The 18,829-nt window shown below is 43.9% G+C and overlaps 1 protein-coding gene across 1 annotated transcript in view; it reads right to left on the bottom strand.

Annotated features, from left to right (window-relative positions):
• LOC146059981 (omega-hydroxyceramide transacylase-like) overlaps positions 1–12,108 on the bottom strand; it is a 38,118-nt gene extending 26,010 nt beyond the window's left edge. Inside the window, exon 1 of the mRNA XM_083172725.1 lies at positions 11,547–12,108. Within this exon, the coding sequence (XP_083028851.1) occupies positions 11,547–11,745 (199 nt within the window). The 5' untranslated portion in view covers positions 11,746–12,108. The remainder of the gene's footprint in view (positions 1–11,546) is intronic.
• Positions 12,109–18,829: the final 6,721 nt, after the last annotated feature.

Here is an 18,829-nt window from a genome sequence, read left to right as displayed (position 1 = left end):
TCGACCACCATCTCAACTGTTTTGGTGGGATTTAAATCGAGGTTGTTGCTGCTGCACCACTGTGTCAGCTTCTCCACTGCACACCTGTATGCAGTCTCGTCACCATTCTTGATTAAGCCGATGATAGTGATGTCGTCAGCGAATTTTATCATTTTCGCTGACTGCTCAGCTGAGGTGCAGTCATTTATGTAGAGAGAGAAGAGCAGAGGGGAGAGGACGCATCCTTGGGGGGCTCCGGTACTGATTGTATCATGTGTAATGGGTATTTCGGTGTGTGGCATAATATGTAATGGGCATTATGTGTGTGGGCATAATGTGTAATGGACATTATGGTGTGTAAATGTGTAATGGGCATTACAGTGTGCTGCATAATGTGTAATGGGCACTACAGTATGTGGCATAATGTGTAATGGGCTTTAAATTTGAAGTCAACAAAACAAAAAGACACAATGCTTTATTTTATGTGTTAGGTGGAGGGGTGCCCAAACCATATTTTTGCACCTGGGCCCACATCTCGCTTGTTCCGCCTCTGTATATTAGATTTATTACTACAATGCTCAGGCTACTAAGAAGGTAGCAAAGACACTGAATAGGTTGTGGTAAAAGTACCTGATCTTCCAACAGAAGACTAAGCAATTGCCACATGATATAACCTATATAAAAGTTAGAAAAAATACCCATAAATAATATGTGTTTATATGTGGGCTGAGAGAAGATCCATTACTGAGAGATCACTCATTACTGCAATGTTGTGGCTGCTCAGATGATAACCGTGACATTGAATAGGGCGCAGTAATAGTGCATGATGTTCTCATTTAAAGATTAACCATTTGTCATGTGATTTATATAATTTACACTGGAACAGTATACATAAATAATAAGTGTTTGTATGAAACGAAAGAAGACCTATTACTGATAAAAGAATCATCACTACAATGCACGGACTGTTTGAATGAAAGCCAGGTTAAATAGACTGAGGTAGTGTTTATTCTAGCACCCTGCATCCAAACCCTTGGAGTTCCTTGTCCCCGTCTGGGGTGTCACCCTCTGCTGAGGGAGAGGGAGTTGCCAGACTAAAAGGCCCATTTACCAGGGACAAAGGCTCCAAAATGAGTCCATACTTGTGATGTGCCGAGCGTGGTGTCCAGGTGCATGCGGTGTCACCTTTACCACCATGCACAGGGGCCATTTTACCACCATGCACAGGGGTCTCCTGGCTAACACTGGCAGAACTACAGTCTGCTATGTGTAGCCCGTAGGCTACAATAGGCTCCCACAAACTGAATATTTTAATATCAGAGGGGGCTAATATTTGGAATCTGGCAGCATTACATACCCCAAAGAAACCTATGGGGGATGTGGCTGCCGCTGTGAATGGAGGGGCCACAGCAGGTATTATAAATACCTGCTGCAGCAGTTATCCATTGTGGACATCCTGCGACCACTTTGGTGCTCCTGGCTCCACAGGCCTGTGGGGGGAACCTCCAGGCAACGTTCCGGCTGTCTCTGAGTCTGGAACCGGCCACCTGGTGTTTGAATATTTGTCCTGTGGTGGTGAGGTGCCATGGCGGTGCTTGTGAGCCAGCGCCATATTGCTGCTGCTTCCACACACAAAGGCTGAGCTTCAGAGCCCTACGGAGCTACACCTCTTGTGCGCTCCTGTGCTGCCGCACTTCTGCTGGTCACCTGTAGAGCCTATCATCTTCTCCTATCCAGAGCTGTGTGCAATCCTGCCGTGCATTGTGGACATAGGTAGGGACAGCGGGCATCTTACCTCATGGGGCTATTTCAGGCGCCATCCTCTCTATACTCAGGGTGTGGGACTGGATCACTCAGTCTTCCCATCTCTACATTGGGACATTGTGCGGGAGGTGCTCTCGGTCCTCACTGCGATATAGGAGGCGTGCTAGCCGCCCCCCACTCTCTCCTCCGTGTACATAATTGGGAGACTGCCTTTGCGCTACTGTCCCCTCCAAATATTAGGAGCAAGATGGGAAACCCAATACAACAGATCCTGGAGGCCATTACTGCCTCTACAACTAGACTCATTGCCGCACTCTCAGGCACTTCCAGGGATAAGACTTCTTCCTTTACGCTCCATGATGCGCCTGCTACAATGCCTCGAGATATGCTTGTTCATTCCGTAATCCACCCAGCCATAACCCCTATATGTGTTCATGACATGTACCTTCAGGAACATATAACCTCCGACAAGGCCCTGTGGAATACTTTGCTGTACCAACCTGTACTCCCTGCTGAGTCGCTTCAAATGTCATGCTTACGACTAATGCTCCCTACACCGTTTCGGTTCTGTAGTCTTAACTGCTTTGGAACTTATCCTGTTGATGGAAAACCAGGTGTCACAACTTATTCATCTACTGACATCGAAGACTGGCCGGACTAATTATTTTTTTATTGCACCAATGCCTCTGATTTTTCTTGTTTCCATCTCTTACCCTTCCCTTATATTTTGGATCTCTGTTTTGTATGACGATAACTGATCTCCAACTCTCTATGTGCTACAAATACAAAATACTCTGCTCCTGTCCACCTCTATAAGCTTGAATTGTAGATATAGTTGTGTTAATTGGAGTTAACAGTGAGGTTGACTTGGGTTTGTTTTTTGGTTTCTTTTTACTTTCTTAATATTTTCTGAACTACTAATGGCTAAAACCACTCATTTACCTTTACCTTTTTGTGGTCGGTTAGGGATATTCAATTAGGTAGTTAGAGTAGTTTAGATGTGTTAGGTTAAAATAGTTCAAGGGATCCAGGTATAACTAAAGTTTGGGGCTAGGCTATACAGGGTGGGGAGTTTTGGGATGGGATTGTGTTGGTTTTTCATTTAATATTTTATTTTACTATTCTGGTGCTTCGATATGTGTTGTGTAGAACTGATCTATTTGCAGTTTTATTTATATACGCTCTCTGTGTCCTCCACTATACAGGTGGAAGCTTATACCCTTATCACAGTGGTTACCAAACTGTGGGCCTTATTCTAGTTCAGTCTCTCTCACAAAATCCTTCCTAGATGGACAAAACCATGTGCACTGCAGGTGGGGCAGATGTAAAATGTAAAGAGAGAATTAGATTTCGGTGAGTTATTTTGTTTCTGTGCAGGGAATATACTGGCTGCTTTATTTTTACACTGCAATATAGATCTCACTTTGAAGTAAAACCCCACCCAAATATAATTCTCTCTGCACAAGTAACTTCTGCCCCACCTGCAGTGCACATGGTGTTGTCCATCTAAGAAGGATTTTGTCAGAAAGAGTGAACTAGAATAAGGCTCTGTGTGCCTAGGCACCCTGGAGTGCCTCAGGACACTTGCAAGGGTGCCTTGGGTTCGTGGAATAGGATCAATTCATATTATTAATGGGAAATGTAACAGGCAAAACCAGTGCTGGTGGCTTCCAATCATAACATATGTGGACAAACAGAAGAAAATCCTGTCCCTCACCACATAACTGTGACATAATCACAATGTACTGAATATTTTTTTTCCCTGAAATTCTCAATAAGAAACATTTGGCCTAGGAGTGCCTTGAAAATGTTTTTGATACTCTAGGGAGCCATGATTCAAAAAAGTTTGGGAACTGCTGCCTTATCCTGACTAATGTATTGATGTACATTTTGCACAAATTTATATAGTCTTACCCAAATGGCGCCCTCGGGATTAGACTACCAGTCTTGAGGCACAGATAATGGGGGAGCGGATACATTGCACTGTTTGAATTATCTCCTAATGCCTTTATTTTTCTGTATGAATATGTAACATTTGCCTATATTTCATCTGTGCTTCCAGCATATGTCGAGGATGCCTCTGTTCTAGCTTTATGGGGCTTATGTTTCGCTATGTTTATTTTGTCAAAACTCAATAAAAAATAAAAATAAAAAAAGAAATGCCTGCTGCAATAGCTCTCCTTCATTGCAGGGATACTTAATATTTGTGGCTATTACCAGGAAATATTTGATTTCGGGGACATAGCCACAAATATTGGCCTTGATTCTGATTTATTCGGTCTCCCGCACGTTCGCAAGGGGGACCAATGGTTTGGCACTGCGCATATTGTTATATGCGCATGTGCAGATGCTTTCGCCGACCTGCACAGTCGGCATGGCATTCACACAGGGGGCGGTGGCAGTGTTTCATGGGCGTTCCCATGCAACCACTGGGCGTTCCTATGTAAATGAGGACGTGCCGGGGGTCGTGTGATGTCAGCCGCCTGTCCTGTCTTCGTCTGGTCACATGCAAATATAAGTCAGTCTCCACTAACTTATATTTGTGAGTCTACATTTGCAGCTCGCCTGGCTCCATTGAAGTTCCACCATCGGTGACTTCCAAGCACCATCGGTAATTATTCAGCTCCATTGATGTTCCATCATCGGTATTCACCATTGATTATTCTTCAGTATCATTGGTGATTCTTCAGCTCCTGCTATATTCATCATCGGTTTCCACCATCGGTAATTCTCCTACATCATTGACAACTCTCCAGGTTCATCAGTGACCCTCAGCGCTATCTATGTTCCACCATCAGATTCTGCTTTATGCTCTTGAAGGAGACGTGGGTCCTTCCATGAAGAAACGCGTAGAGCCCTTTATCTTTTGAACCTTATTGTTATTATTATCTGGACTCCCTCAGTGTTCTCACACTGCACCAATTGCCAGTCCTTCATCTGTTATCACATCTAATTAGGACTCCTCAGTGTGCTACATTGCTCCATTTGCTACCAAGCATGCTGTTCTTTCATAAACTGCACCTTATTGTTATTCATGTTTATCTAACGGTACTGAATCCTGTTGTATTGTTGCCATTCATATTCTCCTCAAGTCTCACCAGTACCATCTGTACCACCTGTGGTATAAATAAAGACTAGTGCTTTTTACCTTGTGGTCCTGGGTGCTTCCTGGTTATGCGTTGTAGCCTTATCAGGGCATCCCAATTCATATACCAGTCAGCCCCTACGCTTCCGGTCATTTCCAGCTCTGAACGGACCACATTTCGTGAAGCACCAGCTGGAGTATAACGGTTGTTGCTTTAATATAAGGTTGTTGCATCAACGACAGAAGGGAGTGAAGAAATGAGATAATATAAATCTGGTTTAATAAAGATACTGCAGTACAAGTTGTTAATGATGGCACAAATAGTATACTGTAGGTTTATGCGATGATAAAAGTCAATAATGTAATACTTTATTGTAGAATATGAAGATGCTTGGCAGTTGGAAAGAATATTGGAGGCTTGGTTGAATTGAATTGGAAAATTGGCTGAAGGGTTGGATGATTGGTTGAAGGATTGGATGATTGGTTGAAGGATTGGATAAAGAATAAGTGAAGAAGTCTATTGTCCTTGCTGGATTAGATCGTAGCTGCAATCAGGAGTGACCGTGGATAATAACCGTCGGGAATAAGGATAAAGATAATACCCCTTTGGGGGGATAACCTTGTCCAGTCCGTATTGGCGGCAGCAGGTTCCTTGGTGCACAGGGAGAGCAGTGAGACGATCAGCAGGAGTTGAACACTTCACCGGAGGCACAGGATTGTAGTGAGTACTACAGAGCCAGAAGAGATCAATGATGCTTAGGCATAGACATCATTGTACTGACTGCCGGTCTTGCCCGGCCAGTCAGTACTTAAATAGCGAGCTGCGCGGCTATTGGATAGCCATTTGACAGGGAGAGGCGGAGGAATCCGGAAAGATGGTGGCCGCCAGCGGAGGCGACGGAATCCAGCCGGCAGTGAGCGTGCGCAGCTGCCGGCGTTCAGTCAGCGGCCTAACCAGGCACAAACATACATGGCGGTTCATGTCTCACGCCACTCATGCCCTGCATGGCACCGGAGCACACAGCACCACTGTCACCACGCGGTGACAGTGTGGGAACATGTACCCCACCAAGACAAGGAACAAGAGCGGAGGTGAGCGCCAGAGTGTGAGACACGCTGATGGAGGACCTAGGGCTGGGCACAGCACAGGGAATTTGGGTGACAGCCATGGTGGTCGTGAGTTAACCAGAATGAGGGCCAGTGTTGATATATGGGACCCTAAAAGACGGTACTGCCCATCCAAGATAGGAGTTTTTACTGCGAGAGAGCGATCTGCCAGGTATACTGTTGAAACTAAAGTACAGATTACATCACAGCTTCCAGGTTCAGTTGGAGAATTAACACTGTATGACCCCTAGAATGTTTCTGGTGTATCCTAGCCCTAATAACAGCCTAAAGTGAGCTTGGTGACAGAAGGAAAGTTTGATTGGGAATAAAGGACAGCAGGCAATATTATGCCAATAAACCTACTGACGTTCAACATATCATACCGGAATATATATGTGTGTATGCCCACTCACTGTGTGCTGCTGAACCACGCTCCCCTCTCACCGTGTCTCGCCAGCCACCACAGGTGCTCCCAAGTCATCCTCCTCCATAGCGTCTTGTATACTCAACAGCGCATGCGCCGGTGGGTGCACGAGGAGGAGTGCGGGAGGGTCCGCACCGGAGCCACGTGACGTCAGAGCGACACATGCTGGCCGGGATCCGCAAAGCACCATTGGGAACGGGTGTGAAAGGACTACAGCTACATTACAGTGTTTACTACCCGCCAGGGCAGATCGCCGACCAGGAAAAGAAGAAAGACCGCCTGGAACCAGGCTGGAAAACGGTAAATCGGTACACTTTGTTTTTTTGCTGGTACATTAAAAAATGGAACTGTACCGGACAAATCGGTACAGTTGGAGGGTATGCCATAGGTGCAGGGAGTGCAGCTGCTATGGGGTTCGCAGCTGAAAGCGGCCCACCTTCCCTGTCAATGTAACATGTGCTATAAACATTTTTCACCACTGGGTGGCACATTGGGGCCCTTACATACTTCTGCTATGGGGCCTGCAAATATCTAGTTATACCACTGGTAGGGACAGCTCTAAATTTGGAAAAACGCTGCATATCTATAACGGTGTACAAGTGAAAAGGACAGAAGGGGGGGGGGGGGGAGGTGAGGCATTATTGTTGGGCTTATGATACACTGATTAAAACTGAAAGAACACCCAAACATGCTACGAGCTATGTGTATGTCAAGATCTGCAAAATACTGTATAAAAGAAAAAAAATTAGCACAGAAAGATACTAGTTGAAAGGGTCAGTTCGGAAGAATGCATTATGTAAACATTATTATATTAACATCTTTTACAGTAGTTTACAATTTGTTTCCACACTCGGGTCAATGAAACATACTCATTTGTTTTAAATTTGGCAGCCACGCGCAGATAATACATATTTAAAGGGGAAGCAAATCCACTATTTGTCATTAATATATGAAAAGCAGTATATTATGGAGCTAAATAATATACAAAAATGACTTGAGTCAAAGGGGATACGGTCATTAGGTCTACAACAACTAGGTTGACAAGAATTGGGTCGACACCACTAGGTCGACATGCAGCAAAGTCAACATAGGTTAACGTCGACATTGATCAAGGTCAACATGACATTAGGTCAACACAAGCATTAGGTCGACATAGGGTTTTTTCACTGTTTTTTGAGCCGACATGCAGTATTTCATGCCCTACCATCCACTAGGGTGTGGTGGGAGAATAAAATAGTGTGTCGAATAATTGCGAGCAAAGTGAGGGGATACGGTGCACTTCAAACTGTGTCCATGTCGACATTCGGGTAAAAAAAAACTGTAAAAAACTTCATGTCGACCTTTTGACTGTCGACCTAGCCCATGTCGACATAATGTCATGTTGACCTTGACCCATGTCGACCTGGTGATGGTCGACCCAACGATCCCAACCCAGTCAAAGAGGTTCACCATATTGTCTTGCTTCTCTATGAAAACAATCACAGTGGCAGTAACTGACAGCTAATCAGCCTTGCCATTCAGAAGTATACAGAGTGGACTGGTTAATCCATGGACCAAGCTAGGGCCAATGAAGGGATCTGGTGAGGATCTCGGCAGTTGGATACCGCCAGCAGAATCCCAATGATCAGATTTTCCAAATTCCCCAAAGGTAAGCACTAGCCTTGGGGTTAGGGTTAAGCTGTAAGATGGGTGGGATATGGTTAAGAGAAATAGGGAAAGGGTTAAAATACTTTGTACCACAGTAGGGTGTCAGAGGTCAGCTTTTAGACCTCTTAGATTCTATTAGATCTAGAGGTGTATTTAGTGGTCAGGTCCCTCCTATACCCCTTCCACATCGTACCTCGGACCCGGCAGTTCGACCTGGGTTATGCCCCTTTCCCACTGCAGCTCTTAAACGGTAAATTGACATTTTTTCCCCACTATTTACCGTTTAAGGCTGCAGTGGGAAAGCGCCAGAGTTGATTTAACCGGTATTTCAACCCGTTTAAAAAGCAGAGTCCTACACGTTTAAATACCGTTTTAGGCAGTGGGAATGCCTCTTAAACAGTATTTAAAATCCCACACTACTTCCCCCTCCCCTGGTACCTGCCCTGTGCCCACCCTCAGGGTGGGCACAGGGCAGGTACCAGGGGAGGGTATATTATTGGTTAATTACCGTTTTGTAGCTTTCACAAGGGGTGCAATGTGAAAGGTACAAAAACGGTAATTAACCAATAATATACCGTTTACTACATGCAGTGGGAAAGGGGTTAAACCTGCTTTGACCCGTTTAAAGAACCGTTTAAAAAAACGGGTCAAAGCAGGTTTGTGGGAAAGCAGCATTATCAGAAGGGTTAAACCCGGGTTGCCCTCTATATAATGTGAAAACACCAGACCCAGCTTTGCAATAATATGAAAGGGGTTTTAGACAAGGTTGAAACATCACGTCCCAGGTCTTTAACCTCTACATTGTTTTGGGTCCACGATGATGCAATTTTGTTTAAATGACACCCCCCTTCTGTCTTTCTATACAAACCCACAGTTTACAAGCGAAGATCGTGAAATTTTACATACAAGCATATTAAAACACGGCCGAGGCAACTAAAAAAAATCTTTTAAATTAAATTACACCCCTAGGGGTGGGACAGCAGCACAGAGTATATCAGGAGCCAGCATAACTCCGGAATGGCTGCAGCAATTCACACAAAACTTGGTACACATATTATTTAAAATTTGGGAACAAACACTGTGGGGGTAAGACACCACTAGCACCACTAGAGGTGGAACAGCAGCACATATTATATCAGGAGACTGCATAACTCTGGAATGCATGCAGCAATTTACAACAAACTTTGCACACATATTATTTAAAATTTGGGAACAAACACTGTGGGGGTAACACACCTCTAGCACCCCTAGGGGTGGGGCAGCAGCACATACCATATCAGGACATGCATGATATGTCAGTAATGACAGGGCTGCATCTGACAGGGACAGTGACATGATGTGAGGAGAGGAATGGTGATAACACAAACCCACACAATTTTATAGTGGCAGTAGCAGGGTCCCCCAGCAGAACAGAGTATATCAAGAGATGCATAATGGTATTCGCTATATAAGAAACTGTAAATAAATTGATGATTTCACATGATGTGAGGAGGGGAATGGAGACAGCAGAAAGCCACAGACTGAGAGCTGTATAGTGGGAAGAGAAGGGTCCTTTGGGGGCCCAAAAAGGCGTCCGGCCACTACACTAAGTGGGTCGGGGAAGCAAGATATACTATAGCATAGAGGGGGTAGAGTACATGGGGTTTAACAACAAATGTGGTCAGATTGCGGCTCTAGGGGGGCCCTTCCCCACGCCTCATTCACTGCTGCTGTTGGGATCATTTGGTCTACAGCATGATGGCCGACACCATTGGGTCGACATGCGAAAAGGTTGACATGGTTCTAGGTCAAAAGGTCATTAGTTCGACAGTTCATTAGTTCGACAATGTCTAGGTCGACAGTCAAAAGGTCGACATGTTTTATTTTTACCTGAATGTCAACACAGTCAACATAGACAAAGTTTAAAGTGCACCGCATCGCTCGCTATGCGTCGGCACACTATTTTATTCTCCCACCACGCCCTAGTGGATGGTAGGGCATGAAATACCAACTGTCGGCTCAAAAAACTGTGAAAAACCCCATGTCGACCTAGACACTGTCAAACTAATGACCTGTCAAACTAATGACCTAGAACAGTGGTAGCCAACTCCAGTCCTCAAGAGCTACCAACAGTTCACATTTACCAGACAACCTAGCTGCTGCACAGCTGCACTCATTACTCACTAACACATTTTAAATGATCCACAGGTGGAGCTAATTACTTCACTTATGATTCTGTGAGGAGCTCTGGAAAACATTAACCTTTGGTAGTTCTCGAGGACTGGAGTTGGCTACCCCTAATGGTGTCGACCATCATGCTGTAGACCAAATGACTGCATCCCGCCTCCACAACCCAACATAAATTAACAAACAACTATAATTCTAATTTGCCATCCCCATTCTGTAGCGAAGCATGGGTCCTGTCACGACATCCCCTCAAATCCGATGTTGCACTCCAACCTACTGGTGTCAGCTTACATCACAACCAGCAAGGTATCTGCAGCAGTCCCAACTCTCCCTGGGCGGAATGTACCAACCATTTGCGTACTGTACATCCCATAGGTAAAAGCCAGAACCAGACTGGACCCACTGTCCAGACAGGCTCCAGTCATCATACCCTGTCCAGTTGGGGGGACAACATGCTCTATTCCTGGACCTAGTTGCAAATGGCAGTTGCAGAAGTGGGGCTGTGGTACAGTCCAAAACTCAAATAGGGGAGCTGCTCCAGCTGCAAGTAAGTCCCAGCTGGTGATATTTAACAGTGTTTGGGGTAGCAGTTGGTGTTGCTCCCCTATTTGAATTTTGAACTGGGCTTTAGCCTCACCTTGGCAACTGTCACGGCCCGGGCAAGAAAGTCCAGGAACAGAGCATTGTGTCCCTCCTGGAAAGGGTCATGTTGGGAGGTATGATACAGGGAGGCTGTAATCACTTCCTCCTGTGTTTCCCTGGTGACAGGTATCACAGGCACGGCTGGATGGAACACCAAAATCTCCAGAATGGCAGAGTTTGATGAATAGAGCCCGTCAGGTCCAGTTCTGGTTTTTGCCCATTCCCGCACATTGCTTCTGAGCACACTAACGATATGGGAATAACAAAGTAAGGCTTTATAACAGAGCTGTAGGAGAATGTCAGGTAAACACTGAACTATATGATTTACCTTCATGGCTAATATATGACAATATTAAGGATTAGGTGTTTTAAATGTAATTTCTCTTTAAAGAGACATACAGTAATGCAAATTGTAGCACTCATATGATGCATTTAGCAATAAACCTAAAACTATAAATGATTAATTGACATGGTAATATACTGGGATTTTGCTACACAACTGTTCAGTTTCATTCACCTAGCAAACACTGTCTAACCCAGTCAGTGTGCAACTTGTGTGTCAGATCTATGGGCTCCCCAGGTTGAGTAGCACTAAGCAGAAGTAAGCTAAATCAGCAGAATAACAACAGACATCACACTGTCACCGGTCTATTTCCTAAAATACTATGCAATGTAATAAGATTAGTTACATGCCATAATATACAGTAGTAGTAGTAGTAGTGCATTGCTTACCTAGATCCACGTTGAAGACTACAGCTGCTGCAACAAGAGATCCTGCTGAGGCTCCGTAAACCTTAGGAGCAGACTTCACTAGTTCAGGGGCCAGCTCTAGAAGTGCTTTTACTGCTCCGATCTGATACAAAGATAAAAACCCACTGCCGGAGAATGACAGCGATAGAGGCTTACTGGCAGAGGCTGTCTCATCTGCCATGACCTGGAGACTTCTGCCGTTTGCTTTCTTGGAGTCCTGGAACTGAACTTCCTGCAAGAAAGTTGTTTCTTCCTCAAGTTCATTGACAAAACACTGTAAAAAGTCCTTTATGATTACACATAGTTGTATTCACTGAAAGACCGTCTGCAGGATTATGTCCAACAAAGACTCTCCTTGTAGTAGCTGTATTAAATACCTTGTTTACTGTTGTATAACAGCCAGTTTTTGTGCTTAAATCCTGCCCCTAATCTTCACAATTGCTGCACTGTAACATTTGTATTTTCAGTTCTACAGAAAACGTGTACTATTAGGGGGAGGAAGAGGGGATTCCTAGAACTCCCCTTCAGCTGTGTCCAATCCTAAGTGATTTCCCATAATGGCTGCCAGGAAGGGGAGTCCCTGTGAATTCCATATCATTGTGTGATGGACATCATTAATACATGGGGAAGGTCGCTTGTATTCTTTTTTGTAGGGTAGGGATGTTTTTCAGGTGTGGATTATTAGACAGACAGTCAATAGGTCAGCATGAAATACGTCAACAGGAACAAAATGTTGACATGAGGTTTTTTTAAAATGTTGTCAATGTCAACAACAGTCGACATGGACACCCAATTAGTGTGATATGTTCCCACGCATGGCTAGTGGGCTTGGCGTGCTCTCATATTCTCCTTTTATGTCAACATGAATGGTAAAGTCAGAACAAGCTGGTTTAAACAGAAAATCGTGAAAAACTCATGTTGACATTGTCATCTGTCTACCTTTTGACCCTGTCAACCTATTGCATGTCAATCTTTTGGGGTAGACTTATTGACTGTCGATCTAGACACTGCACTGTAGCTCTATCAACCAAAACCAGTGTTTTCAGGATTCTACCTTTGATTTATTGATACTGAACGAAGTTAAGTGAAGATCTTCAATATTGGAAAAGGTACAGTATTGCCGAAGTGGCCCACTTTTGCATATTTGAGACTTAATCTCCCAAAACACCTGTTTCGGGGGTTAACTGTAAATATTAAGTGTGCAAGCATTCCTGGAATCTGCCACTTCCAGGTAAATCTATATTAGCTGCGCTCCCCTGACAGGTGCTAGAGATCCAGTAGGACCTCTAGCACGTGTCTCCTCAAAGGCGGTGGCCGTTTTCAGCAGATTCCATGCAGGAGGCCAGAAAGCATGGAATAATTCACCGCTTGGACTGTGGTAGCATTGGTATGCCAGTGCCCCCACGGCCATCTGAAGATGATGGCAGCACATTGTAGCCTATGGGCTACACATCGCATCTGTAGTTCCAGAAGGTTCACACAAAAACCTGGGCCAACAATAGATGCTCCGCATGTGTGGTAAGCAGGACTGTGCATGCGAGCAGCACTTGCAGAACGTTGCAGGGCTTTGCCAAAAACCCTATGGGTGCATGATAATACATTCACCCAATGTCATCACATTTTGTTATGGGATCCTGGACTCTATTATCATGTCCAGATCACATTGAAAGTGCAATTAATGATAAATTGGCTCCCTACAGTTAAAATGTATTGATTTTACCACTTTTGGAATAATAGGTAGTTTACTTATATGGGGTCAGTACGAGTCCTGATTTTCACAGAGGTTAGGATCGTCATTTTGATTTATTTAGTCTACGCACAATTCTATATAATGCCTGCTTTTGGGGCAATAATTCTTGGTCACTTTAAAAAAAAAATTCTGGGACTTTACATAACCCCATTGCAACCAGGGTTGGTGCCTGGTACATTGATATCTCTGGTTTCCCATAACCCCAACCCCCTTGGGATTTTTTTACATTGCATTTTTAATGTGTTTTTTTGTATTATTGTTACAAACAAAAGCAGAAAAAGTTTTCACTATGCAATTTAGCTCCAAATCTGCTGCACTACTGTGGGGCACAGTAATCCATAACAGCACAAACAGTCCATAGCACTGACTGTTCCCATAGTTTTTGTTAGGGGCAGCTCTGGGCTGGTGCACTGTGCTCTCTGGTGGGGATCACCGCTGAGGGGGTACATATTATTCTGACATATGAGATATTAATACATAGATTCCTCCCTTGTAACACTTGAAGCAATCAGCGCTACTGAAGCTTCTAAAAGGGAAAAGTGGTTGCCCACAGCAACCAATCATATCTATTGGTTTCTGTGAACATCATCCCCACTTTTCATTTTTAGAAGCTTTAGTAAATTTACCCTTTAGATTTTTGAAAGTGGCCCTTATGTAGACAAGATCAAATGAACTGTATGAAGGGGATACATATGGGTGGCCAACAGTCAGGATGCGGATGCTGGGAGCCTAAAGGAGGGAATCCTGACTGGGGGACAGGTAAGTATACTTGACCCATCCTAAACCAAACCCCATGTATCCCGCCCCCTTAACTAACCCCTCCTTAATGCCTAATCCCACTACCCCTATCTCGCGTGAGTAGCGAGATCCCACGCAGTCCAGCCGGCCGGGGAGAAGCAGACAGCGCTTCAGTGTTAACTGACACGCTGTCAGGTGGAGGAGGCATCACCGGAGGGGGGAGTTAGCGCTCCCCCGCTTCGGCAGCAATATTTTAGTAGATCTTGCCGCTCTCCCCTCCTGCTTCGCCTCGCTACTGAGGCGAAGCAGGAAGTGTTATAGCGGCGCTTTTAGCGCTGCTATAATAAATCTACCCCAGAGTTCCTGTCATGTGCCATACATCTCCTCCTTAATAATTTGGTCGTGAACAAATTTACTGTATTCCAATGATGGATAGCGGTTTTAATCTCAAACAAAAACTATTTTTGTAAATGTTCCCCTAGAACAGTGGTTCCCAACCACACAGAATGACAAGTGCTATAATTAGCTCCACCTGTGGATCTTTTCAAATGTGCCTGAATGAGTGCACCCGGCAGGGGTGACCTGGAAAACGTGCACTTGAGGACCAGGGTTGGGAACCACTGCATTACCCTTTGGATGGATACTTTGAGATAGTGAACGTTCCTTATTGTGTGGTAAGTGTACATAAATCAGCATCCCTGAGTGGTATACTTGACATCCAACGTATAATGGCCAGAAACACATATTGTGCTTGGATGTTCACATTAAGCTGTGTTTGGAGATACAATTACTGCTGCTGGTACTTATAGGTTAGTTGGGCGCCCACTAAGCTATATGCTTAGTTTTACGCATCCGCTCGCCACACTATATAAAATCAACTCCATGCCGACATGGATAGTGGGGGTATGAGCGTACTTACTATAGTGGGCGCCAAACTAACATATAATTACCCTGCTGCTTCCTTCCTGCCCACTACCCGCTCTCCAAACAGAAGTAGTGATGGCCATTGTTGCCAATACTACAACTGGCCATCGATGGTGTTAAACTATGCAATGGAGGACCATTAATGTTTTACCTATCGATGGTCATCCATTTTTTTTTTTACTGTGTCATCGATAAAGGTAAACCATCTGGTTCTCCCCCATCGATGGCAAAAGTACTCTACATCGGCCCTAAACCATTGATGATATTGAATCATCAATGGTCATCCCTAAACAGAACCAGACTGTCATTCAGTATGGATGCAAGGAAATAGATTTGAATGATTAAAGAAATACAGATTATATGACCTGATGGTGGTACTTGAGGACTGGAATTGAGGAACTTTTCCCTAGGAAATTCAATTAAAGCCACTTACCCACACTTGTACCCCCTTCACATCTCACAAATAACCCAAGTCGGACCCAGGTTGGCGACGTGTCAACCCGGATCTAGGTGTGGTGTTAACGGATCACACCAAATAATCTGGGTCGATCAACCCGGCATTTCGACCCGGTTAATAAGAAGGGTAGCTCATCCTCTGTATAATGGGCGACCCAGGTTTAATGTGAATCTTAAGGGGTATTACAAATGCTTCCTGTTTATACATCACTAAACTACTCATACACACTTCGGTTTGACTATTGTCCTGCCTCTGACCTATGCCTCCTTTTTAACTCTTGCTGAACTGCTCCTCACATTTGACACCCTATCTTGACTAACCAGACTTTCCTGCTAACCTTCATTTTTTTTTTTGCTACAACCCAACGCTTCTTTTTTACCCTAACCCAGACCATTTTTTTAACTTCCCCTCCACTTTCTCCAGCCTCACCCACTCATAACTGTACTTACATAATTTGTTTTTCTGCTGTTGCAGCCCTCGGCATATTTAGGTTGCTAATAATGGCAACAAGCTAAATGCCTGTAGCAACTGTTATTGGCGTCCCATTGGTTCTCTGGCATGCACTTCCCACCAGCAAAATCTCCCTGGGCTGTTTATTATTAGGAGTATGAGATTAAGAAGCTGTACCAGATAGTAGTGGTCTTTGCAGTAGTGTTTGGGCAACAGGCACAATTTATGAGGGAAGATAAAAGGATTCAGGAGCAGAAAACTGCCTATATAGGACAAAAACAAAAGGTGCTGGTGAGAGCAGCGAGCCTTGAAAGGCGACGCGGTCACAAATATGGTGATCATGGTGATAAATGTCAACAGATACCAAAAAACCTGTGAAAAACTCATGTCAACTTTTTCCTGTATCTGCCTTTTGCCCTATTAATCCACACCTACAGAAACAAAAAAAAAAAAAACTCACCCAAATCTAAATCTCTCTCTACATTTGCCCCACCTGCAGTGCAGCATGGTTTTGTCCATTTGAGATAAAAGGTGCTTTGTGGTCAGGTCTGAAATAAGCTGATATGCACAAATCTATTGTTACTGATCGTTGGCTAATGGTACCCAGCTTTAGTGCTATTGTGTGAGAATTGTTTTCCATTAATTCATATTCACCGTATAATGCTAATTATGTTTCACGGATGGTGTAATGGTTAGCATTACTGCCTCACAGCGCTGAGGTCATGGGCTCAATTCCCACCATGGCTCTAACTGTGCAACGTTTGTATATTCTCCCTGTGCTTGCTTGGGTTTCCTCTGGGCACTCGTTTCCTCCCACTATACAAAAATATACTGGCAGGTTAATTGGCGGCCACAAAATTAACCCTAGAATGTCTGTGTTTGCATGTACATGTCTTATAGAATATAGATTGTAAGCTCCACTGGGGCAGGGATTGATGTGAATATTCAAAATATCCTCTGTAAAGCGCTATATAAATAACTGGTAATAAATAATGTTTCCAGGATGAAAATCTTCTCCGATGTTTGTGTTAATACTCGTACAATAGAATAATGTTCATAACCTTGAAACAGAGACTTGTATTTGTTATATTATGCAAAGTAGGTGTATAAAAAACAAATAAGTAAGCATACTAAATCAAAAAACAGGGTCAACAATAAAACCTAACCCCATCCCAAAATAAATAAATAAATAAAATCCTAAGAACCTCATTCACACTAAAACAAAGGCCAAATGTAATGCGTTGCCTTCAGAATCTAGAACATCAAGCTTCGGTTTTTAAAAATACACTCATGCCACGATCATGTGCAAACTATAGTAAGTGATTATCAACCCTTCTTGTTACAACATCTGCATACATCTTTGGAACAAATCAAACCATGAAATACTACGGTTTTTGATAAAAGTATGATTCCGTCTTTCCAAAACAGCAAAAAGTTGTACTATTCATGATGAAGCTTGCAATTGAAAATAAAATACATAAGCAGCATAAGAATAACACAGCCCAAATTGATAAGCAACTGCATCAAATGAAGTTATCCATGTATAGATTAAATGATGTGGGAGATACGGGTATTAAAAACATCACTTTCTGCTGTATAGTATTGTCTTGTTGGCTTCCACTGCAGCACATTATTTAAAGGAGGCAAATCTCAATTACAAAAAAAACCGGTGCGCACGAGTTTGACAATATGGGGCAAATCATTTATCAACAAGCACATTTGTATTGTGATCTGGGTGTGTTATTAGGACTCACAATCGCAATGCAGTATGCATTTATATTGCCCATATATAACAAGCACCATCAGGGAAAGGTGGCGCATTCCATTGGTGTTCTCTTCACTCCTGTGCCGAGACTCCAGCACATGCACCATCTACTGTGATCATGAATGCACGTTGGCTATTGCTAGGGAGAGTACCAGAGAAACCCTATATATGTTTTTGGGTAATATGCCCTAAAACAATTCAGGACAAATAGGCCCACAGACCGATATTTGATTTGTGCAGTGGGGTTCTCTGGTGGTCGCAAGAACTTCTCGGGAGGTCAAATAAGGCTATGATAAAAGGCATGATATTCTCTATCCTGTTTCCCAGCCTTTTGTAAATTTCTGCTACTTTTATATGGGAAGGGACAAGTCTTATCAATAAGGAGAGCCTTTATGCCCACAGTTAACGGCTCTCCTTATCGGCGCCCCCACAACGCTGCACAAGCCCGTTTAAAAAACAAAACATTCTCTCCCCACTGGCCAGCTCTCTGGGCATGCACGAGATCTCACTTATCGCGAGATCTCCAGAGCAGCCCAGAGCCAGCATTGTACCCGCAGTGGGGATAGGACAACACTAGCCTGAGTTGGCGATGCGCCTGGGGTGATTTAACGCCTAGGTGGCTGTTCAAACATCGCCCCGGCCGCTAATGGGGTTATTGCAGGGTACCGGCCCGCCGAGCATTACTCAGCGGGCTGTCCCTAGCGCATGTTATGTGCACTTTTAGTACAGCTGCAAAAATGTAATTCCCTCCAGTTAACTGGTGTTAAGTGCAGAAATGCACTTACCGCTAGTACATACATCTGCCCCAAAGTGCTTACAGTCCCACTTATTTTCACTTTCTTAAAGCAGAGGGCTAACAATAAAATACTGCTAAAACTGTGTGCGCTCAGGTGGGCTTTAGTAATATGTTCTGGTATTCTTATCCCTTACATATCTGAACATGCCCTTACCTTTAACCCCCCCCCCCCCGGACCTAACATTAACCAAAGCTTTAATTTTAGTCCAAGTCTGTGTCTATAGCTACAAGCTATAGAACGGTCTTGAAATGACCTCTACTGTGCAAAACCTGTAAGGGACTCACAATGCATTTTACCAGAGATACTGCTTGAATTTACTTTGCATTATTCTCAGGGTTAAATTTACCAAAGCTTCTAAAAATGAAAATAGGTGATGTTTCCCAT

The sequence above is a fragment of the Crinia signifera genome, chromosome 2 (assembly GCF_055691185.1).
Source record: "Crinia signifera chromosome 2, ASM5569118v1, whole genome shotgun sequence".
Classification (NCBI taxonomy): domain Eukaryota; kingdom Metazoa; phylum Chordata; class Amphibia; order Anura; family Myobatrachidae; genus Crinia; species Crinia signifera.
The sequence above is the reverse complement of the archived record's forward strand: the minus strand, read 5'-3'. Positions and strand labels throughout refer to the sequence as shown.